General features: G+C 65.6%; 3 protein-coding genes across 7 annotated transcripts; 2 read left to right on the forward strand and 1 right to left on the reverse strand.

Annotated features, from left to right (window-relative positions):
* Positions 1–51: 51 nt before the first annotated feature.
* TMC6 (transmembrane channel like 6) lies at positions 52–8241 on the forward strand. The gene is made up of 20 exons (XM_075519094.1): positions 52–255; positions 411–529; positions 867–998; positions 1106–1264; positions 1382–1487; positions 1586–1682; positions 1774–2028; positions 2357–2547; positions 2631–2775; positions 3052–3207; positions 3410–3585; positions 3731–3812; positions 4214–4311; positions 4493–4588; positions 5351–5426; positions 5711–5844; positions 6254–6430; positions 6615–6693; positions 6856–6934; positions 7406–8241. Exons 1-19 carry the CDS (start codon positions 200–202, stop codon positions 6925–6927), a joined length of 2406 nt encoding a protein of 801 aa, XP_075375209.1. The 5' UTR covers positions 52–199; the 3' UTR covers positions 6928–6934; positions 7406–8241.
* On the forward strand, positions 8166–21087 carry HGS (hepatocyte growth factor-regulated tyrosine kinase substrate). 3 transcript variants are annotated; one of them, XM_075519097.1, is made up of 21 exons: positions 8166–8281; positions 11271–11355; positions 11754–11829; positions 12337–12429; positions 14381–14504; positions 15490–15542; positions 16090–16158; positions 16357–16481; positions 16721–16799; positions 16882–16980; positions 17351–17446; positions 17818–17856; positions 17942–18085; positions 18236–18449; positions 18646–18818; positions 18974–19114; positions 19193–19370; positions 19450–19583; positions 19894–20010; positions 20215–20310; positions 20392–21087. In XM_075519097.1, exons 2-21 carry the CDS (start codon positions 11333–11335, stop codon positions 20497–20499), a joined length of 2181 nt encoding a protein of 726 aa, XP_075375212.1. In that variant the 5' UTR covers positions 8166–8281; positions 11271–11332; the 3' UTR covers positions 20500–21087. The 3 variants fall into 3 exon arrangements, with proteins under 3 accessions (XP_075375212.1, XP_075375210.1, XP_075375211.1); XM_075519095.1 differs by lacking the exon at positions 8166–8281 and adding an exon at positions 10710–10858; XM_075519096.1 differs by lacking the exon at positions 8166–8281 and adding an exon at positions 10710–10858 and having other exon boundaries at positions 18239–18449.
* Positions 9217–10695, reverse strand: ARL16 (ARF like GTPase 16). 3 transcript variants are annotated; one of them, XM_075519101.1, is made up of 5 exons: positions 10590–10695; positions 10419–10476; positions 10199–10312; positions 9792–9907; positions 9217–9505 (listed from the first exon to the last, which is right to left on the reverse strand). In XM_075519101.1, exons 1-5 carry the CDS (start codon positions 10676–10678, stop codon positions 9235–9237), a joined length of 648 nt encoding a protein of 215 aa, XP_075375216.1. In that variant the 5' UTR covers positions 10679–10695; the 3' UTR covers positions 9217–9234. The 3 variants fall into 3 exon arrangements, with proteins under 3 accessions (XP_075375216.1, XP_075375217.1, XP_075375218.1); XM_075519102.1 differs by having other exon boundaries at positions 9217–9560; XM_075519103.1 differs by lacking the exon at positions 10199–10312.
* Positions 21088–21232: the final 145 nt, after the last annotated feature.

The raw sequence follows: 21232 nt of genomic DNA on the forward strand, positions 1-21232 counted from the left end.
CCCGCCGGCCCCAGGCCCCCGCACGCGGCGGCTCCGTCCCCGTCCCCGTCCCCGTCCGAGGGCAGGCGGGTCCCCGCGTGGCTCGGGGCGGCCGTGGGGGTCGGCGTGGCCGTGGGTGCCGGCTGCGCGGCGCCGGCTGCTGCCCGTCCCCTCGCTGCGGCAGGGCGGCGGGACGGAGGGAGCGCTCGGCCCCGGCAGGATGTCCCAGCCGCCCGCCTTCACCCTCCGCGTCTCCGAGGACACCGAGAGCGATGGGTGAGTGCGGGCCTGCCCGAGCCGTGCCCCGCACGCTCGGCCCCCGGTATCCGCAGCCCCGGCGGCGCGGGGCTGGCGACCCCGCTGCGGGAGCCAGCGGCCCCCGGGCCCCAGCGCCCGGCCCAGCCCCAGTCAGCACGTCTGCGTCCCTGCAGGCAGGAGCCGAGCCCCGACAACGAAGGAGCCCTGCACACCTCCTTCCACCAGCTCATCCAGGAGCAGAGCAGCTTGGTAGAGGCGGATCTGGAGCTGGAGATGCAGGCGAGGGGCAGAGGTAAAGCGCTGCGGCCGCAGCCGGGGTGGGACGGGGACAGCGTGTGTGCCCAGGGCCATCTACCATCCAGGCCCTGCCTGGGCCAGCCAGGGCTCGTGCCGAGGCTGCGGCCGAAGCACTTGTAGGAGCCCGCTGATGCTTTCACCAGTGCAGGCAGCGGGGCAGACCTGCCCCTGGGGACACAGAGAGTGTCCCTGCAGAAGGGGGTGCTCCGGGGGGAGCACACACCGAGGCAGGCGCCTGGCCTCTGTGCAGGAGCAGGGCAGCGGGGCCACAGGGACTGGAGCCGTGGGCACTCCAGCTCTCACGGCTCTGTGTCCTGCCCTCCCTCTCCCAGAGCACCCGGACCGCCTGGCCCCCCCGGACGCCTGTGCCGCAGCCTGGCCGGAGCCCAGGCAGGGCGAGCAGCACCCTGGCTACTCCTCTGCCTCCCTGCGGATCCTTGCCAGCATGCCCAGCCGCACCATCGGTAGGTGCCACCCGCCCTCCCACCCTTCCCCAGGCCCAGGAGCCCCTCGGCAGAGCCCTCCCGTCTGCCCACGGACGCCCACCCCCCTGCCCTGCTCTCACCCACAGGGCGCAGCCGCGGGGCCATCATCTCCCAGTACTACAACCGCACAGCCCGGCTGCGGCGCCGGAGCAGCCGCCCACCCCTGCAGCAGCTCTGCCGCGCGGCGCGGCCCAGCCTGCGGCAGTACGACCTGGAGACCGACCCCACCAGGGCCACACTGGAAGGTGAGGGTCCCCCGGGAGCGGGGGCAGGCGGTGCTGGGCACTGTCCCCATGCCGTTTTCAGGATGGGCACGTTGTGTCCTGGCCGGCCACATCCCGCTGAGCCCCTTGTGCCCCCAGACAAGCGGAGCCTGCTGGTGAAGGAGCTGCTGAGCCTCTCGCCCAGCCAGCGCAGCCACATGCTGCTCACCGTGCCCCTCAGCCTGGCAGAGAAGCGCACCCTCCGGTAGGTCCTCTCCCGCTGGCCCCAGCCAGGCAGGGCTCCCACAGCCGGAGCCGTCCCAGGGCCCGCGCCACCCTCTGACATCCCTCTCTGCTGGGCAGGCAGGAGCTGAGCGGGCAGAGGGGCCCCCCGAGGCAGCACGCCCAGCACCGGGCCCCCCCGACTCCCTGCGGATGGTCCAAGGACTACGTTGTCCTCGTAAGTCTGGGGCGCGGGTCTGCACAGCAGCCGTCGGGGGCTCTGGTACAGGCTTCGGCCCCGGTGCTCTCCCCAGGCTCTCTCTCCCCAGGGCTGCCGGGACCTCTGGTACAGGCTCCTCTCCCTGCTCGCCGCCGCGCAGCCCTGGCACTATGCCCTGAAGCAGATCGGCGGCCGCTTCGGCTCCAGTGTCCTCTCCTACTTCCTCTTCCTCAAGACGCTCCTCATGTTCAACATCGTCTTATCCTTCATCCTCCTCGTCTTCGTGGTGGCCCTGCAGGCTGCGTACCCCCCTGCCTCAGCCAGCCCCCAGCCCTTCACCGGCCTCGAGCTCCTCACGGGAGCGGTAAGCACTGCCAGCACACCAGTGCCGGCGCATCCCCGGGCCAGGAGCTGCTCCAGGCCCGGAGCCCAGCCCTGCAGCCCTGCATCCCCTGCCATGACGATGCCCCGGTCCCTGCCCTGCGTCCCCTGCCACGATGATGCCCCGGTCCCTGCCCTCGCACAGCCAGGGCCCCTGGGACCACCAGTACTGTGGGTGCAGAAGGGAGTGCCTGGTGCTGCCCTGGCCCAGGGCTCTGTGCCCCGCGGGCTGGCACAGTTGTGCCAGGCTGGGCAGGGAGCCGCGGGCACCAGCGCGATCACCGTGGGCCCCATCGTGCACTTTCCCACAGGGCTACTTCACTCACTCGCTGCTGTACTACGGCTACTACAGCAACATCACCCTCAACGACCCCTGCGCCTCCAGCCCCAACAGCAGCTCGTGCCCCCTCGCAGCCCCCCCGCTCCCGTACAACATGCCGCTGGCCTACGTGTTCAGCGTGGGGGTCTCCTTCCTCGTCACCTGCGTCCTGCTGGTGTACAGGTGGGTCGGCAGCGCCTCCGGCACTGCCAGCCTTCCCCTCGCTGCCCAGCCCTGATGCCCTGACGCCCTCCTCCTTGCTGCAGCATGTCCCGCTCCTTCGGGGAGAGCTACCGCGTGGGCAGCTCCGCAGGGGACCTGGCCATCAAGGTCTTCTGTGCCTGGGACTTCAAGGTGATCCAGAGGCGCTCAGTGAAGCTGCAGCGTGAGAACATCTGCACCCAGCTGAAGGTGAGGAGCTGGGCTGGAGTTGGCCCCTGCGTGCCCTGCGCCTGCAGTGGGCAGGCGAAGGCGTTCGCAGGAGCCAGTCCAGACCCGGGGCTCAGCACCCCTCTCCTACCCGCTGCACAGGGGAGCCCTGCAGCTGCAAATGCCCCCTGACCCCAGCGCTGCACCAGCGCTTTGTCCATCGGCCCTCTGGGTCCCGCCTCGGCGCAGCAGGACAAACCCTCGCTGCAGGCCCGGACCCGGAGCACGTTCAGCAGCACTGGCACTGCTCTCTTCCAGGAGCTGCTCGCAGAGCAGCGGTCCCGCTCCCGCTCCCTGAGGCTCTGCCAGCGCCTGGGGCACACCGCTGTGCTTCTCCTGGCCTGGGCCCTCGCGCTGAGCACGGTGCTGGGCTGCGTGGTGGCTGTGCACTACTTCTCGGAGCACATGCACGCGGTGAGCGCCGCCCCTCGCCGTGGGATCTCCTGCCCTGGTGTCGGGGGACCGGGGCTGGGGTACCGGGGAGGGAGGCAGGAGCAGCCCTGGGAGGCAGGGGCAGCCCCGTTGCAGCTCCCCTCCTGCCGTCGGCGTTTGCTGCCCTCCCTGCGGGCGCCGGGCTGCCGGCAGCCGCACGCTTACCCTGGGACCCACTCGCCAGGTTCAGCAGGACCACCAAGCCCGGGGCAGCAGCAAGTGGCAGCAGGAAGCCATCCTGCTGGTCCTGCCCCTCGTGGTGTCCCTCTTCAACGCACTGATGCCCCACCTCTACAACTTGCTGGCCATGTGGGAGAAGCAGGACTCCCCCGTGGCAGAGGTCTATGTGGCGATCTGCAGGTAGCTGGCCGGGCCGGGGCGGGGGGAGTGTCCTGCACCCCCACCTGCAGTGTGGGGGGAGGCTTCGGGGCCGAGCACCCCGTCTGCGGGGCTCCCCCTCCGTCCCCAGGGCTCAGGGGCTTCCGGCCCCGCTCCTGCTCCCCAGGAACCTCATTCTGAAGACGGTGGTCCTCGGCCTGCTCTGCTACCAGTGGCTCAGCCGCAGAGTTGTCTGCTCGACAGAGAAGGTCAGTGCTGCTGCCCTGGGGCCGTGCAGGGCTGGGCTCTGCACGGATCCGTGCGAGGAACGCGTGGCACCCATGTGAGGCGGCAGGGCCACGCCGTCCGCACTGTCCCTTGCTCAGGGAGCACGGAGCAAAGCCAAGGCTGCGGTCCCAGGACCAGCAGGCAGCAGGGACAGGGGTCTGGCAGCACGGGGTCTGCCGGCCGGCACCGCAGGCACCATCGGCTCCTTTGCCAGAGAGAGGGGGGTGACGGAGGCCAGACAGAGGCACCCCAGACACGGGTGCAGGGGTGCAGGGGAGGAAAAGGCCCCACAGCCCCTCACGCCCCATGGGGGCCATGGAAAAGCCATGGGGGAGGAGAGGCCTCGTTGCACGCTTGATGCCCCCTTTGCTTGTCTCCCCAGTGCTGGGAGACATGCGTGGGGCAGGACCTGTATCGCTTCGTGGTGATGGACTTCATATTCACCCTGCTGGACACGCTCTTCGGGGAGCTGGTCTGGAGGTAACGTGCCCTGGGAGGGGTCCCCCTGCCAGCGTGGCATCCCCGGCACGGCCCCGGCTCTCCGCTGCCCGGGCGGCACTGCCCTGGTGCACCCAGGCTCTGCTGCCGTCTGAGGGGGAAGATGGGCTGCCGAGCATCCCCCCCGGCGGCACGGTGGGAGCAGAGCTCCGCTCCTTCCCAGGCTGATCTTGGAAAAGAGGCTGAAGAGGAAGCAGAGGCCCGAGTTCGACATCGCCCGAAATGTGCTGGAGCTGATCTACGGGCAGACCCTGACCTGGTGAGATGCCGTCTTGCCTGGCGCAGCTCTGCTGGCAAACACCTCGTGGTCCCCTGTGAGCCCCACAGCTGGCAGGGACCAGGCACGGGGAGCTGCACGTTTTGCTGGGAGACCCCCCCAGCCCCGCATGGGTGGGACAAGGGAGACGGGCGGCCTGGCAGTCACAGCCCGGTGCCGGCACCTTACAGCTACAACCCACACGCTCACCCGGGAAGCCAGGCTTTGGCAAGGGGGTGAGAGCCACGGGGGGATCAGCAGCAGAGCATCCCGGCACCGGTCCAGCGTCCCCTGCCCGGCTGGTCCCCTCCGGAGCTCGGGGGAAGGGGCAAGCTCCGGTGCATGCACAGCCCCTCTCCTTTGTCCCAGACCGTGATGGCACTTGCTGCGCCAGGGGACCTGCTCCCCTCCAGCCTGTCCGCTCGGCTGCTCAGGCCCTTGCTTTGCCACCCCCCGCCCTTCTGCAGCCCCCGGCCTCGCGCCCCCCTGCCCAAGGAGCGGATCCACACGTGTGCTGCTGCGTTCCCACTTGCAACGCTCCTGGGAGCCACAAAGGCTGCAACTGCCCCGGGGGCCGGTGAGATGCCAGCCCCAGCACAGGCTGCGCAGCAAACCTGGCACGGGGCGTCGTGTGCTTGCTGTTTGCTTTACGAAAGCCTGACCGCAGCTGGCGACGGTGCCCTGCCGCTGCCCCCAGCTCTGCCCACCGCTGGCTCCCACGGGGCCCGGACGTGGGACAAGCTCATCTTCTCCCCTCTCTCCCAGGCTGGGCGTTCTCTTTGCACCACTCCTGCCGGCCGTGCAGATGCTGAAGCTGCTGCTGCTGTTCTACATCAAAAAGGTGTGAGCTGCCCCCCGCCCCATGCGTCCTCACGACGGGCAGCCCTGCGGCGACGCTGCACCCTGCCACAGTAGCACGCAGCAGAGGTGCTGCGCTGCACAGCGAGCAGCGCTGTCCTCGTGGGAGGGAGGAGGCGTTGCTGGGGACAGGGTGTCCCCGAGCCCGCTCAGCTCCCGGCGGATGGGAGGGACGGGACAGCGGGGTGGGGGCAGCTGTCCTGCTTGCGCTCCTGGGGCTGCTTCCCAGGAGACGGCAGCACGCAGGACCCTGCTCCGTGTCTGCAGACCAGCCTGATGCAGAACTGCCAGTCCCCCAGCAAGCCCTGGCAAGCATCTCGCATGAGCACCGTCTTCATCACCCTGCTGTGCTTCCCGTCCTTCCTGGGCGCAGCCATCTTCCTCTGCTACACCATCTGGTCGTGAGTACCTGCTGGACCATGGCTCGGGGCGCAGAACCGCCGGCTGCCTGGTGAAGGAGAGGGACTTGGGGAGACCATGCCTCCCCAGCCCTGACGGCACGCGGCGCGCATGGCGCCCAGCACGGGGCTGTGCAGTGCTGCCCCAGGCAGGGAGATGCTGCCCAGCCGCTGGCCGTTGCACAGAGCGTAGCAGCGGTTGGCCTGTGCCCACTTCTGCCAGCTGTTCCCAGCTGTTCCTGATGCAGGACAAGGGGATGAGGACCCCCTCGTCCAGCCACTGGGGATGGCTGGGGCAGGCGAGGCCTGGTCCCTGGAGGGCTGGCCATCTGAGGCCGGGCAGTGCCCTGGGCTGCCCGTTGCTCTCACCAACCCCATCGCTCTTACTGGCCCTATCGCTCTGTCTGCTCAGGGTGCGGCCGTCAGAAACCTGTGGTCCCTTCCAGGGGCTGGAAACCATCTACAAATCAGGGAAGACCTGGGTGCAAGTGCTGGAGAAGTCCAACCCCAACATCACCTGGTTCGCCTGGGTCCACCAGCACCTGGTGGAGAACACCTTCCTCCTGTTCTTCATGTCCGGGATCCTGCTGTGAGTAGGCACCCAAGCCCGAGGCTGAACCCTGGGCCCACAGTTTGGGGTCCCGCTGTCACAGCCCTGAGCAGGGGGCTGGGGTGTCACTCCAGACCCCTGCGCCCCAGCCCAGTGCCAGCAGCGCAGCGTGCCCCAGCTTCTCGCCCCGGCTGCCACCGTCCCGTCCTGCTTGTCATTGCAGAGCCGTGATCTACTTCAACATCCAGGTGGTGAGAGGCCAGCGGAGGATCATCTGCCTGCTGAAGGAGCAGATTGCCAACGTGCGTGAGCTCCGCACGCCGCTCCCGGCCGGTCCCGGCTGCTCCACACCCTGGCCCAGCCCCGGGACTGCCAGATTCGGGCTCTAGCCCTGACAGCGTCCCACCTCGGACGTGGAAGGGCCCATCCCGCGGCCGCTCACTGCAATGTCTCTGCTGTTGCAGGAAGGGGAAGATAAAATGTTTCTCATTCAGAAGCTTCACTCAGTTTACGAGCAGAGAGAGAGACGCGCCTGAGTCCCAGGTGAGGGCTGCACGAAGGGGAGGGGCGGCAGCCAGGGCGCTCGGAGCTCGGCCGGGCACGCGGACGTTCCCCTGCTCCGTGCCGGGGCACGACAGCACGGCGCTGCCAGGGCCAACCCAGCTGCGGCAGAGCGCTGCTTGCCGGGGTGCGGGAAGGCGCAGGAGATGATGGGGCGAGCCAGCCTTTCCCAGAGGCATTTCCCCTCGCTCTGCTGGCACGGGCAGCAGCGTGGCCAGCTCAGCCGGTGGCTGGGGATGCAGGGCTGAGCACGCTGCGGAGACGCCCCGGGTGCTGGCTGCCCCGGTACCCAGCCCGTGCCGGGGGGTGCTGGATCCCTGGTGCTGCTGCGGCCCGGGGACGGCACCAGCTGCCAGCACAGGGACAGGGAAGGGGATGGGGACAGGACTGGGACAGGGAACAGGGAACAGGAGGGGGATGGGGACATTTAGAGAGCCTCCTCTCTGCTTTCAGCGTGGGGCAGTGGTGTCTGCCCCCGGCAGCAGACCCTCGGCGTCTCAGGGACTGAACCTCTCCTCTTGGCGTCACACTCCCCAGGAAGGAGCGGCACAGGACAGGACTCTGCTCCCAGCCAGGGACTGGATCCAGCCCTCTTTCCGAGCCATCGCAGCGTGGTGCTGGAAGAAGCAGAGCCACGGGGTGCTGGGGACGATCCTCTCCTCTGGGTTGCAGTGGCCAAGGACCCACCGGGGCACATCGTCTGGCAGCTCCGCGGGGATGCTGCGGCACAGGGACGTGGGTGCTCCCGCTGCCCGGAGCTGCTGGGGACGCGGCAGGCGCAGCAGGACCAGGGCCAGGACTGCCGTCGTGTCCCAGGGCACAGCTCCACGCAGGGCTGGCTCGCCAGTAGAGCCCTTCTCCGTGGCCTTTACTGTTAGCAGAGAACAATGCTCCCTCCTGTAAACACCCCAGCCAGCCCAGGAAACAACTTGGGGCTGTTTTCAGAAGCCTTCCGGGACAGCGAAGCTTTCCGGCTGGAGAGAACCTGCAGCCCCTTTGCACTGCCCAGGAGCAGCGAGGCTGCAGCCGGCAGTTGCCGGGCACCGGCTCAGCTCCAGCCCTGTGTCCGGCTCGCCGGGAGGGGAGCAGCTGGCTGACGCCGACCCCACCAACAAGGCCACCCAGGCCCCCCCCCAGGCCAGGCAGCTCTGCGGGCATGCCGCACCCCAGCAGGACGGGCTCAGGAAAACCAGCACGGTGCTGAGTGCTGGGCTGGGCAGAGGAACCTGAAGGCTCTGGCTCCCCAGCCGCAGGCTGACCTGGCCCATTAAAGCGCAGCTGAGCAGGAAGGTTCCCAGCCTGTGTCTGGACCCGTCGGGCTGGAAGCAGGCAAGTGGGTTTGGCACGTTGGCGTCAGCCTTCGTTAGGGGTGGTGACTCAGCAGCCGTGGCAGGGTGTGCTCGGGCTCCTTGGCACTGCCTGGCTGCCCTGGGAAGAGCCCAGCTCAGCCTGCACCACGGGAGCAAGGGCCGCTGCTGCCTCATTGCATACGGCCCTGGGAGCGGTGCGGTGTCCCCAGCCCCGGGAGCCTCTCGCCATCGCAGCGCTGTGCCTGCGGCCCCAGCCCCGAGAGCCGCTTTCCACCACAGCACGCTGTCGGCGGCCCCTGGCCCGGCAAGCCCGTTGCCCCCGTGGCACGGCACCGACAGACCCAGGGAGGGTTGTGCTGTGGTGTGTGCCAGGCCCGGGCGGCCACAAGTACCCCCGTGACTTGGCACTCGTGCCGCCGGCTGACGCAGCTGCCTGCCCCGCTGGGCTGAGCTGTCGGCACAGGCGCGGGATGGGTTATCTGTGTGGGCATGGTACGGGTTCTCCGCACAGACCCAGCCATTCTCTGAGCCTGAGCAAGTGCTGGAGAGCAGCCAGGGGCTGGCACTTGCTGTAGCTCATGAGATGTCCCGGACCGAGGCATCCCTGCAGCTCAGCCTGCCCCGGCTCCCAACACCCACCCAGGTCCCCTGCAGCCTTTCCACATGTCCTCCCGGGTCACCCCACGAGGCCCGCAGGGCCAAAGCTGCTGGCAGGAGCCCCACGTGCACTCAGCCTCCGACCGGGAGGCATTACCAGCCCCTGCCCTGCTTAGCCTGGCCCAGGCACTGCTGCACCCCCCAGCCCCGCTGCCTGTGAGCACCACAGCCACCTCTCCTGCAGCCGCAGGTGACAGCACGGCCCCGTGACAGCACGGTCTGGCCTCTGAGGCTCCTGCTTCTCCCCTCCCGAAAAGGCTGGGGTTTCCACCCGAGCACAGGACAGCCGCCAGCCTGGACAGTAAGGTGGAGGTTTTACTGTAAAGTCCCACAGGGCTCGTTCCGCCACCAGCCCGTGACGCTGTGCTGGGCCCTGCTCCCAGCCCCACGCAGGGCAGCTGCTCGCCAGCCGCCGCCTTCGGTGACAAGACTCGCCTGGGCTGCCGCAGGCACCGGGGCAGGGTCGGGGTCAGCGGGGGTCTCCGAGGGCGGCCCGAAGCCACTGCAGGACGTCGGCCAGTCCGGTGCCGTCGCGGGCGCTGGTCTCCAGCATCGTGATGGGCTGCGTGGCGCAGGAGACGATGTCCTGCATGCGGAACAGCGACTTCATCTCCGCCAGCGACATGTAGCAGGGCAGGTCACTGCAGCCGGGGGGGAGGGGGCTGCGTTAGCCCACCGCCATGGCTCTCCTGCCTGGCCCAGCCCCTGGCTTGGGGCTCTCCGCAGGCCTGGCCGGCCCAGAGCGCGGCACAGCGCGGCTGCTGTCCCCCAGGACGCGTCAGGCTCCCTTGGGCGTCACCTGACGGAAGGGACGCAGGAGCCACCGCAGACCCTCGGCGTGCCCCCGCCCGCTGGGCTGACCCCCTCCTCACATCTTATTGAAGAGGACCAGCACGGGCACGGAGGCGAGCGGCTCTGCGGAGAGGACGGACAGCAGCTGGACGCAGGACGAGGAGACCTGGGTGGGGTTGGCGGCGTCGACCACGAACTGGAGGAGGAGAAGGGAAAGCGGCGGTGCGGGTGTGCCCGAGGGCGGCCCCGGGCCGGATCAGGGCCCGGAGGAGGGAAACCTCACAGCCAGGGCAAAGCCCAGGGGCCCGACCCCTCGCAGCGCAGCGGGGGCCGGCGCCGACCCCCAGCCGCGGGGCAGCCCCTCTCCCTGCGCCCGCGCCCCCCCCCCCCCCCCCCCCGGCCGGGACCGCCCCTCGGGGCCGTGGCTCGGGACGGGGGTCCCCGCTCGGCCGCCGGGGGAGGTCCCGGTGCCGCCGCCGCCGCTCACCAGGAGCGCGCTGCACTCGCCGTAGTAGCTGGGCCAGATGGGGCCCATGCAGCCGCCCAGCTCCCGGACCGTCACCTTCCGCGGCAGCCGCAGGTCGGTCAGGTTGGTGCCCACCTGCGGGACAGGCGGCTCGGCTGGGTGCGGCCGCACCCGCGCCCCGGAGCCCTCGGCCGCACCGGGGCTGCCGGCCGGCTCGCGGCCCCCGCCGGGCCCTGCCTACCGTGGGCAGCGTGGCGGGGGGCTCGCCCAGCTCCGCGGCCCCCTCCTCGGCGCTCAGCTGTGCCGCGGGTTAAGGACACGACGGCGCCTGGGAAGGGGATGGGGACACCGCCCGCCCGGGCCCCCCGCCCCCCCGCCGGGCCCGCCCCGGTGCCCCCGTCCCCGTCGGATATGGCGGAGCCGCCTGGCCAGCAGGCTCTTGCCGCCGCCCGCCGCCCCCAGCAGCAGGCACGTGGGCGCGGGCCGCCCCGCTCCCGCCATCCCGCCCCCGCCGGAAGCAGCCCCGCCCCCACCGGAAGGAGCCCCGCCCCTGCCGGAAGCAGGCCCGCCCCTGCCGGAAGCCGGAAGCGGAAGCGCCCGCGGAGGGGCGGTGGGGCAGGCCAGGCCGGCGGCGGGGGGACACCATGGGGCGCGGCGGCGGCACCTTCGAGCGGCTCCTCGGTACCGGCCGCGGCCTCCCCTCGGCCCGGCGGGCGGGGCGGGGCGGGGCGGGAGCCGGGGCGGGCAGCGGGACGCGCCCCTCGGCCGCGCCGAGGTCCGCAGCGCCCGGCCTCGGGAGCCGGGGCGGGCCCGGGGCTGCGGGCCGTGCCAGGCACAGCGCTGCCCGGGCCGAGGCTCGGTGCCGCTCGGCGGGCGGTGCCGGGCCCGCAGGAGCTGGCGCGGCGGGCCCGAGGTTACCGAGCGCCCTGGGGCGTCTGAAGGGGAAGAGCTGGCGCGTCCCGGGAAGAGTCGGGGTGTTATCCTGGAGGGCTGGGGCCTGGGGCGGCTTTCCTGCGAACGCATCAGCGGCCGCGGAGCAGAGCCGAGGTCCACAGACCTGCTTCACGCAGCCTAATGCGTTTGTTCCTTGCAGATAAGGCTACGAGCCAGCTTCTGCTGGAGACGGACTGGGAATCCATCCTGCAGATCTGCGACATGATCCGTCAGGGAGACACCCAGTAAGTGCTCTGGGGCTTCTGGATGCACCATAAGCGCGGCTCTCCCTGTCTTCGCGAGGTCGAGCGTGAGGGTCTCGGCCCCGTCAGCCGGCAGTAGCACGCGTCGTGTTATCCCCTTTCAGAAGAGCACTGTAAAGGCTGCGCAGCACGCCCTGACGTGCTGAGGTCCTTCCCTGACCTCAGGAGCTGCAGGTTACCCTGGCCTGAAATCCTCAGAGAAACTCAAGCTGGAATGTGCTTATTCCTTCTCTTCCCAGTTGGCCTCGGGGCAATCGCGTAGAGCATGAGTTAACTGTACCCTTGTGTTGGGGTGGGGGTTAGCAGCTTAGCAGCAGCAGGTGGAATCTCCCCTCAGACTCTTGGTTACCTGAGGATGTGTACTCTCTTTCCTTACCCAGAGCAAAATACGCCGTCAATGCTATCAAGAAGAAGGTCAATGACAAGAATCCCCACGTGGCACTCTACGCACTGGAGGTAACGTCAGCCCAAACTGCCAGCACTGCAGGGGCCCGGCTCGCAGGCCGGGGAACTTCCCGTCTTTTATAAGCTTGCCTCCTGGGCTGCGCAGTCTGCACAGCGTTCCCTGCCCGGGGAGCGGCGGGGTCACGGCTTGGAGTTTGTCTTCTCCTGGCTCTAGCACAGAGGTTTTGTGACTGATCGGCAGGCCGTGGTTTTCGTTCTTTAATTCAGTCTCGGAGTTAGAAACAGACAGAGCTGGAACTTGAGACACTGTCCCTGGGGGTCTGTCTCTAAATAGCAGAGGTTCAAAGGCCGCCGTGCAGTTGAAGCGTGGCTAACTCTCCCGTGTGGCGGTGTGGCTTTCTCTGGCTTGACTGACGCTGCCCTAATGCAACTCATTGCTTAAATAGTGTCCCCGTCTTGGTGTGCTGGCTGCAGTAACCCGTAACGTGTGCCGGGACTCATCGCGGGCCGCAGAGAAGGAAGAAAGCAGCAGGCTAATGCTGTCCTTTGCCCTTGCAGGTCATGGAGTCAGTGGTTAAAAACTGTGGCCAAACAGTCCACGACGAGGTGGCCAATAAACAGACCATGGAGGAACTGAAGGAAATACTCAAGGTAAGTATATCTTATTTTACTATTGGTTTTGAATGAGCTTGCAAGAGAAGCGGCAGAAGGAGAAAATGTGCGCATCCTTTCTTTCATTCCCTTTGTGTAAGGAACAGAAGGGAAACTGTTTGGAAATGCGTTTCAGAAAGGAGCAAACTGTATTGCATGATGCGAAGGGACGAGCGTAGGGAGCTAAGGAGTGCCTGCTAGGCAGAGAAGATGTCGTGAGAGAAAAGGTAATGTTTGGCTATTCCGTGAAGTGGGGTAGGCCTGTGCTGCCATGGTAAATGCTCCTGGGTGCAACGCTTTGCTTGGCTTGAGGCAGCAAAGGAAAACAGAGACGATGGTCTGGCAGTTGCACCAAGGACCTGAGCAGTGGTGAGGTGAATTCCCTCCCATAGTACAGTATGAGACACAGAGGAAGGCGAGCAGCAAGGTAAAAACTAGCAGAAGCTTCCCCTCTATTGTGGCCATTTCATTAGCCTGTGGAATTGTTTGAGGAGCTTTGCAGGATCTAGACCTGGCTGTTTTCACTGACAAGCTGTCACTTGCCAGTTTGATATAACGTGGTGCCTGCAGCAGCTCCGTGTGTCCTTGGACTGGAGACTTCCACAAGTGAAGTGGAAATGGGAACTTCTGTCTCCAGCTCCCAGCCCCAGAACAGCAATGCCCAGACAAGAGCTTGTTAGAGTAGTGTTGTTCCTTCCTTACAGCCTCCATCTTCTGCCAGAAATAGACGACCGGATGACCCAGATATTTGGTGAATGAGCTGTGCGAGTCTCATCATCTCGCACACCGCAGCGGGGTGTCTCTGTCCTGTCACCTTCCTGTTAGGGCTGACTCAGTCTCCATGCAGGGTCTTCTGCTGAGATAGAAACACTGCCGCAATGTGACAGCCAGGTATAGTAGCGCAGCCACTCTGAGTGCTGAGGAGATCAGATCAAGAGATTTTGTGGTTCTCTCCAGTCCTTGTCTGCCTCGGTAGTTTCATAAGTGCTGCAGACCTATTCTCCTCCTACACTTGGAACTTTACTGCTTGTGAATGCCCAGTGCTGGTAAAATGGTCTTAGTTCTGATGAGGTTCAGGGCTGTGCCATTTGTGGGATGCAGGATTTTGCCAAATCTTCAAGAAGTTTGGAGCTCCAGGAATTGTCAGTAAGTCATGCTGTGTGGGCCGAGCTCTCAGCTGAAATAGGAGCTTGACAATGCTCCTCCGCTTCCTGGGGGATTTCTGGAGCAGCCGGTCATGTGAGTGCACGATGACTTGGTCAGCTGATGACGAGGCTGCTCTCGGAGGCTGGCTGCGATAGGAACAGGCTTGCCAAGTTTCCTCCGCCTCCTTGAACTGTGATACAACCACCCCTGCCTCCAAAGGGCAGGCTTCTCAGCTGTCCTCACTGCGTCACATCCCGAGGTAGCTTTGGGTGTTCCTGGGCAGGAGTCTCAGGGCTGGAGGTGCTGACAGCCTGACACCGACACCCTCCAGCTGTGAGCTCGTGGGGCCCTGTCGGCGCTCGGGTGAGGCAGGCCGTGCTGTTCTGCCCAGCTGGGTAGCTGTAGGTCCTGCAATTTTCTGAGTGCGGGATGAGCAACTCTTGTGAGATGTTGGGCAGGCCGGTGCTGGTGCCTGCCCCAGGGAGCGACTGCGCGAGTCTCTATGGGCATTTTCTCAAAGCATCGTAACCGCACCCCTTTTCAAGTTGGTCCGTGCTGCTCTGAAGGACGTTTTCTTGTTCATGCTGGAGGGGGGAAGCAGGGAAGCTGAAGGACTATGTAGTCCTTGCTGCGAATTGTGCTTATTGCAGCTTTCTGACAGCTCTTACCTTGTACAAGTACCCTGAAGTCTCTCTTTCCATGAATGTTCTCTCTTATGGCTTCTCTTCTGGGGGATTCACACCATCCTTTGGGTTTCAGCGTCTTTTTCTCAGATTTTTTTTTTTCCTCCTCCCTTTCTGTGCAGAGGCAAGTGGAGACAAGTGTCCGCAGTAAGATCCTGTACCTTATCCAGGCCTGGGCTCACGCCTTCCGCAATGAGCCCAAGTACAAGGTGGTGCAGGACACCTATCAGATAATGAAGGTGGAAGGTGAGGACTCTGTGGGCAAACTCTGTGGGTGGACAATTGGCCAAGCAGCTCTGCTCTGGAGGAGCATTGCAGGAGAAGGAATGGGTGTCAGGACCCTGCCTGGTGTTAGCAAAATCTGGATTTGCAATACTGAGCTTTTTCTTGGTGCCTGATACCCGATGAACCTCTTGGAGTGACTGAATCCCGCTGCAGAGGGAGGACAGCCCCGCTGTCCCAGGATCGGGGGCTGCCTTGCTCTGGGCCTCCAGCCCAGCTAGCAGCTAAGGGTTGGCAGTGAGACCTGAAAAGCAGGAGCTGCGAATGTTCTTCAGGAAACTGGCAGCAAATCAGCGTGTCCTCTGGGAAGGGATTTACAGTGGGGCGGTTCCTTCCTCCCAGGCTTTCATTAGTACCTCCAGGATGGGTCCAGGCTCCTGCTTTCTGACAGAGAGTCAATATGGCACTTTCTCTCTTGTCCCGGGGATGGCAGCGTTCCCTGTGAGGGAAGGGACGCGCTGCGCTCTCTGCCTCCTTCTGTGCACCAGAGCCTCCGCAGGCAGTGGCAAAGCCTGGAGGTCCCTGTCCCCTGCCGAGCCGGTGTTGCCACACTCTTGCCATTCAAGGGGTGAGACTCAAAGCCCTGTCTGCCCACACGGTGGGCTTTTCCTTCCCCCACGCTGAGTTCGAGGTCTTTGAGAAATAAGCCTTATCCAAAGGGCCCTGATGTCCCTTACAGGTGTATAAGGGAAACCAATAGGGGATTGTCCTGTGCATTCGAGAGCCCAGTACTTCGCAGGTAGCAGCAAGTGCTGCGCGAGCGTTGCCCTCTGGCCTCCTGCAGGAGGAAGATTGCTGTTAGTTGTGTCGGAGTAAGATAACGGTCAGGGCAGGCGTGCTGAGCTGGATCTGACGTGTGGCTGGGACCTACGGCACGAGGCTGTAGGCACCACGGCCTCCCTGTGCGGAGGAGCCCTTTCACAACGGGACTTTGTCGCTTCTCCCGCAGGTCACGTGTTCCCGGAGTTCAAAGAGAGCGATGCCATGTTCGCTGCAGAAAGGGTGAGCTCTGCTGGTGGGGAGGGAGTTGGCACTGCAGGACAGACCTTGCTCTCCTCTCCCCTTCCTACTAAACCTTCAGTTCTTGCATTCCTCCGCTTTTTACGCAGATTAGAGACCTTGCTGGGTGCATACTGCTCCCAGCTGTCACGCAGGCAGTTCTGGGGTGGTGTACAGCAATTTAGCCTAAAACTACTGGAGGGAGGGGAGACTTGACCAGGACAGGGAGTTGGTCTCATCTTACCCTACTCGGTGGCCTTTCCAGCAGCATGGCAGTCTGAACGTGGCAGCAGGGCATTGCTAAAGCAATTGCTGTGCAGACACGTTCCTAGAAAATCTCTTGCTGACTGGGAAAGCATCACAGTCTCTAGTAACGCGAGAGGAGATAACTTGCAGGGATTAATATTTCCTGTTGAGCTGCAAATGCTTCCAGTCTCCCCCATTCATGAGAGCGCCTTGGTTAGCTGTGGGAGCTCCTGAAAGGCTCTGTGGAGACCCTCTCCTTGAGGGCCTCCTCCCCTCCTTACGCAAGTTTCCTTAACCCTGACAGGCTCCAGACTGGGTCGATGCTGAGGAGTGTCACAGATGTCGAGTGCAGTTCGGCGTTGTGACACGGAAGGTGGGTGCCGCTCCTGCCCCTCCGGGTTCCCTGGTCCTGCGCAGGACTTGCAGGGCTCCCTGAGCCTGCGTGGAGGTGTGTCAGGGCTGGACCGCATTCCCTGGCCACTGGCAGGGAAGTGCCAGGAGTGTCCGAGTGATGTTGTCTAATGGTGAAGGAGTGTCTTGCTACCGCACTGATGTCTCCCATCCTTTGCAGCATCATTGCAGGGCCTGCGGGCAGATCTTCTGTGGCAAATGCTCCTCCAAGTATTCCACCATCCCCAAGTTTGGGATTGAGAAGGAAGTGAGAGTCTGTGAGCCCTGTTACGAGCATCTCAACAAGTCAGTACCCTTTGTGGTGTGTTTCTTTGCCTGCAACAGCTGGGACTGTGAGGGGAGAAGCCTGGCGTGGAGCCACCTTTCTGCAGACCAGAGCGAGGGTTTCCCAAGCTGTGCAGGCTGGGCTGGGTTCCCTTCCTTCCTGGGAGCGGGGTTTACAGGTGTAGTGTCGTGCAGAGCTGGGGCTCCAGGGCGGAGGAAGGAGCATTCAGTCTGCACTGTCACCTCTTTTCTGACTACAGGAAAGCTGAGGGTAAAGCTGCTGCCACCTCCGAACTGCCCCCTGAGTACCTGACCAGCCCTCTCTCTCAGCAGTCCCAGGTGAGTGGCTGCCCTGTAGGATCTAGTGATCCTGACCAGCTTGTTGATCCCTTTACTGACCACCTCATCTTTCCACTTGCAGCTGCCTCCAAAGCGTGACGAGACAGCTCTGCAAGAGGAGGAAGAGCTCCAGCTAGCTATTGCCTTGTCTCAGTCAGAGGCGGAGGAGAAGGAGAGAATGGTTTGTGCCCTGCTTGGCATCTGGGAGTGGTTGTTGCCATACAGCCCAGATGTGCTGGGCACTGGTAACAGATCTCTAGGCATGTCCTAGTGTGAGCGAGTCGCAGGGCCTGTGGAATGTGAGGGTGAAAGCGGAGCCAGGCACACGCTGTGTTGTGGTCCCGAATCTTGGAAGCAGGCTGTGCCCAAGCTGCAAGCCTTGGGGCACGCTGGCCTGGGGGAGTTGTACAAAGCATGAGGCTGGGTCTGCCGGCCCTACCTGGCCACCGCTAGGAACCTCGCCCACCCAGTGTGCCCAGTCTGTCGCTGACTGGGTGATTTGGAGGAGTCTGGACAGTCCCTGAGTTGACTGTTTTTTTTCTCTCTTGTAGAGGCAGAAAACAACCTATTCCATGTACCCGAAGGCTGAGCCCACACCCGTCACTTCATCGGCCCCCCCGGTCAGCACGCTCTATTCCCCACCCGTGGTACGTTCGTGGCAGCCCCTGAATGTCACGTGGCTGGACGCAGGCCACTTCCCTAGCCCAAGCCTGCCCTGCTTGGGTCAGATTTAATCCCTGTTCTGAAAGAAAAGATTTGCCCCGTTCAATCCCTCGCTCTTTCAGAGCACTACTGTGTTTTCAGCAAGAAGCTCTGTACTCAGCTGGCATTTAGGTACCTCCGCTGCTTCCAGTAGCTGCAGCACGTGTCTGGCTGAAGGAGACGGCTGTCCCCATTCAGCCTCTCGCTGGTGCTCAGCACTGGTAGTTGTGCATGGCCAGGCCGAGCAGGACATCTGTGTGGGAGCTGTGGGTCTCTGGTTTCTCTGAACCAGATTTCCCTGTTTATCTCTTTCCAGAATTCCTCTGCTCCCTTGGCTGAGGACATTGACCCGGAGGTAAGGATCCAGGCCTTACCTAGTCCGTGGCAGAGGCTCACTCCCGGTGGGGCTGCGATGCTCATCTTCCTTCTCTTTCTGGCAGCTGGCTCGGTACCTGAACCGCAACTACTGGGAGAAGAAACAAGAGGAAGTTCGCAAGAGCCCCACCCCGTCAGCACCTCTGTCCCTCACAGAGCCAGCTGCTCAGCCTGGGGAAGCCCACCCCGCCCCGCTCGGTGTTGTTGAGGTAAGAGGGGGCCTGGACCTGTGTCTGGAAGCTTCTGAGGCGTGAGGAGTGCCCGGCGCCTTTGTTCAGCCCAGTCACGCAGCTCTGCAGGCTTGCTGCTGGCTCTCGGCACGGGGGAGTTGAGGCTGACTGGCTGCCCTGTCCTTCCAGCAGCAGTACCAGAACGGCGAGTCTGAGGAGAACCACGAGCAGTTCCTGAAGGCGCTGCAGAACGCGGTCACCACGTTTGTCAACCGCATGAAGAGCAACCACATGCGGGGCCGCAGCATCACCAATGACTCTGCTGTATTGTCCCTCTTCCAGTCCATCAACAACATGCACCCCCAGCTGCTGGAGCTGCTCAACCAGCTGGACGAGCGCAGGCGTACGTGGGAGCTGCCCGGCCGGGAGCGTGGGAGGGCGTCCTGGGGAGGAGCGGGTGGCTGCCGGGGCTTCCCCCAGCACCGGGGCTCGGCATTCCCATGACACAGCCTCTCTGGGGAGAAGCCAGCATGGCGTGCAGGGCTGGTCCGAGCGCTCTGCCCCGAGAGGGTCCCTGAGGCTGCCTCTTCCCTCCCCAGTGTACTACGAAGGCCTGCAGGACAAACTGGCCCAGATCCGGGATGCACGTGGGGCTCTGAACGCGCTGCGGGAAGAGCACCGGGAGAAGCTGCGCCGTGCCGCGGAGGAGGCAGAGCGCCAGCGCCAGATCCAGCTGGCCCAGAAGCTGGAGATCATGCGGCAGAAGAAGCAGGTGAGGCAGGGAAGCTTTTCCAGGGTATCTGGGGCCGCGTCAGCCAGCAGGCCTGCCTGCACCTTGGGCCAGCCCGGTGCTGGCGGGGACGGCTGCCCTGGCAGGAGGGGATGCTGCGGTCCTGGCTTCTAGCCGTCACGGCCCTGTTCCCACAGGAGTACCTGGAGATGCAGCGTCAGTTGGCCATCCAGCGACTGCAGGAGCAGGAGAAGGAGAGGCAGATGCGCCTGGAACAGCAGAAGCAGACCATCCAGATGAGAGCCCAGATGCCAGCTTTCTCGCTGCCTTATGCCCAAGTACGGCTGCTGGGCCACAGACCCTCCTGCCAGGTCCCAGGGGACGTGGCCTAAAGCTTGCTTGTCCTCCCTCAACAGCTCCAGGCCATGCCCGCAGCCAGTGGGGTGATCTACCAGCCCTCTGGGCCCACCAGCTTCCCTGGCACCTTCAGCCCGGCCGGCTCCGTGGAGGGCTCTCCCATGCACAGCGTATACATGAACCAGGCAGCACAAGGGGGCACGGGGCCGTACACCGCCATGCCCGTCACGGGGACAGGTACGTCAGTGAGCCGATCCCACGTGGGCGGAGGCTGAGCGCAAGGCAGTTGCTTCAGGCTCTGCCCTCTCCGCCCCAGATCCCAGCATGGTGAACGCCTACATGTACCAGCCGGGGGCAGGCAGCGGGCAGGCGGCTCAGCAGGGGCAGGCGGTGCCCACCACCACCCCGGCGTACTCGTCCTACCAGCCAACTCCAACGCAGGGCTACCAGGCAAGTGAGGGCAGCCCCCCCGGGCCGCAGCAGAGCGGCTCGTGGCCGGCTGGGGCGATTCACCCCATCTCGGTGACGGGGTCTCTGAGCGGGAGGGAGAAGTGGCTGGTTGGTCCCCGATCTCTGGCTCTGCTGCTGCTTTCGCTGTGGGAGTGGGTTGGGCTCAGAGCCAGTTCTGGGCTCCCTGGGGTGCAGAGGGAAGAAAACACCCTGGTCCCAGTGGAGCGGGGAGAGCGGTGCTGGTCCTGGGGCGTTGGTTTGCAATCAGCCGTCGCCGCCTGCCCACCTCTCACCAGCCTCTCCTCCCCAGAGCGCAACCTCGCAGTCGCAGACCATCCCGGCCATCTCACAGGCCCCCCAGTCGGGCGCCATGGGCTACATGGGCAGCCAGTCCGTCTCCATGGGGTACCAGCCCTACGGCATGCAGGTCAGCACGCCCTGCCACACGGGCCCCTCCTTGGGCACCGGGGGGGACGAGGTCGGTGGGCTCCAGCCTGCGGAGCCTTCCTGGGCCTGCGCTGCCCGTGGCAGGGCCGGGGGAGGCCTGGCAGAGGCTGTGGGCCTCCACCTCGCCCCTGCGGGCGCTGCGTGTCCCCCAGCCCCGCTGACAGCCGCCCCCTCGCTCCCCCAGGGCCTCATGTCCGCCCTGCCGGGCCAGGAAGCCGCGCTGAGCAGCCTGCCAGCCCAGCAGTCCTACCTGCCTGGGCAGCAGCCCCTCTACCAACAGGTGAGTGCTGCCGGCCCCAGGGGGGGGGCTTGGGGCCGCGGAGGGGTGCGTTTGCTAACGAAGCTGCCGCCTCTGTTCCAGATGGCGCCCGCTGGAGGGGCCCCCCAGCAGCAGCAGCCCCAGCCGGCGCCCGCCCCCGTGCAGCAGCCCCAGGGCAGCGGAGAGGCCCAGCTCATCTCCTTTGACTGATCTCTGCCGCGGGGCGCGGGGGGATCCCGTCTCACACTACTCTTCGTCCGCACTCACTTCCGTACTTCGACTCCTCGTTCTGCCCTTCGGCCCCCCCGTCTGTCCCTGGCCCGGGGGACGTGGGCCCACAGGCTCCCGCATCGGCTCCGGGGGCCCCAGCAGCAGGAGAGCAGCCTTGCACCCCGCTCCCTGGGGCTGCTGCCCTGCCTCGCCCTGCCCTGGCTCACCCCGCTCTGCCCTGGCACCCTGCGGCCCCGCGGGCCGGGCAGGAGCCGGCCGGGCCCTCGGCCTGCGGCTCCCGGGGCTTGGTGGAGGGGCGGGGGGGGGTCGTGGCCGCAGGCCCCGAGGGAGCAGCGCTCCCAGCCGGCCCCCTGCCCCGCCCCGCTCCCGTCGCCTCGGGCACCGGGCTGTCCGGCGCCAACTTCGCCCCGTCCCGCCCCGGCCGAGCCCCGTTCCCGCCAGCGCCCTCTCCCCTCCCTGCCCCGGGGCCCCTCGCCGGGCCGGGCCTGTCCCCGTCCCCGCGGCACAGCCGCTCGCTCCTCGCGGGGAGACCGAGCGCGAGTGGTGATAATAAAGTGTTGGGAACGAGCTGCGGCCTCGTGTGCTGGGGCGCGGGGCCGCGGCCCGGGGCGCGGGGCCTTGCTCGGGCGTCGCGCCCGCCCCGCCGGCGGCCGGGGCCTCCCGCGGCGAGCGAGTCCCGGCGGACCCGGCGGCTAGAGCGGCCGCCCCGCCC

Source organism: Mycteria americana, chromosome 16, assembly GCF_035582795.1.
Source record: "Mycteria americana isolate JAX WOST 10 ecotype Jacksonville Zoo and Gardens chromosome 16, USCA_MyAme_1.0, whole genome shotgun sequence".
Taxonomy (NCBI): Eukaryota; Metazoa; Chordata; class Aves; order Ciconiiformes; family Ciconiidae; genus Mycteria; species Mycteria americana.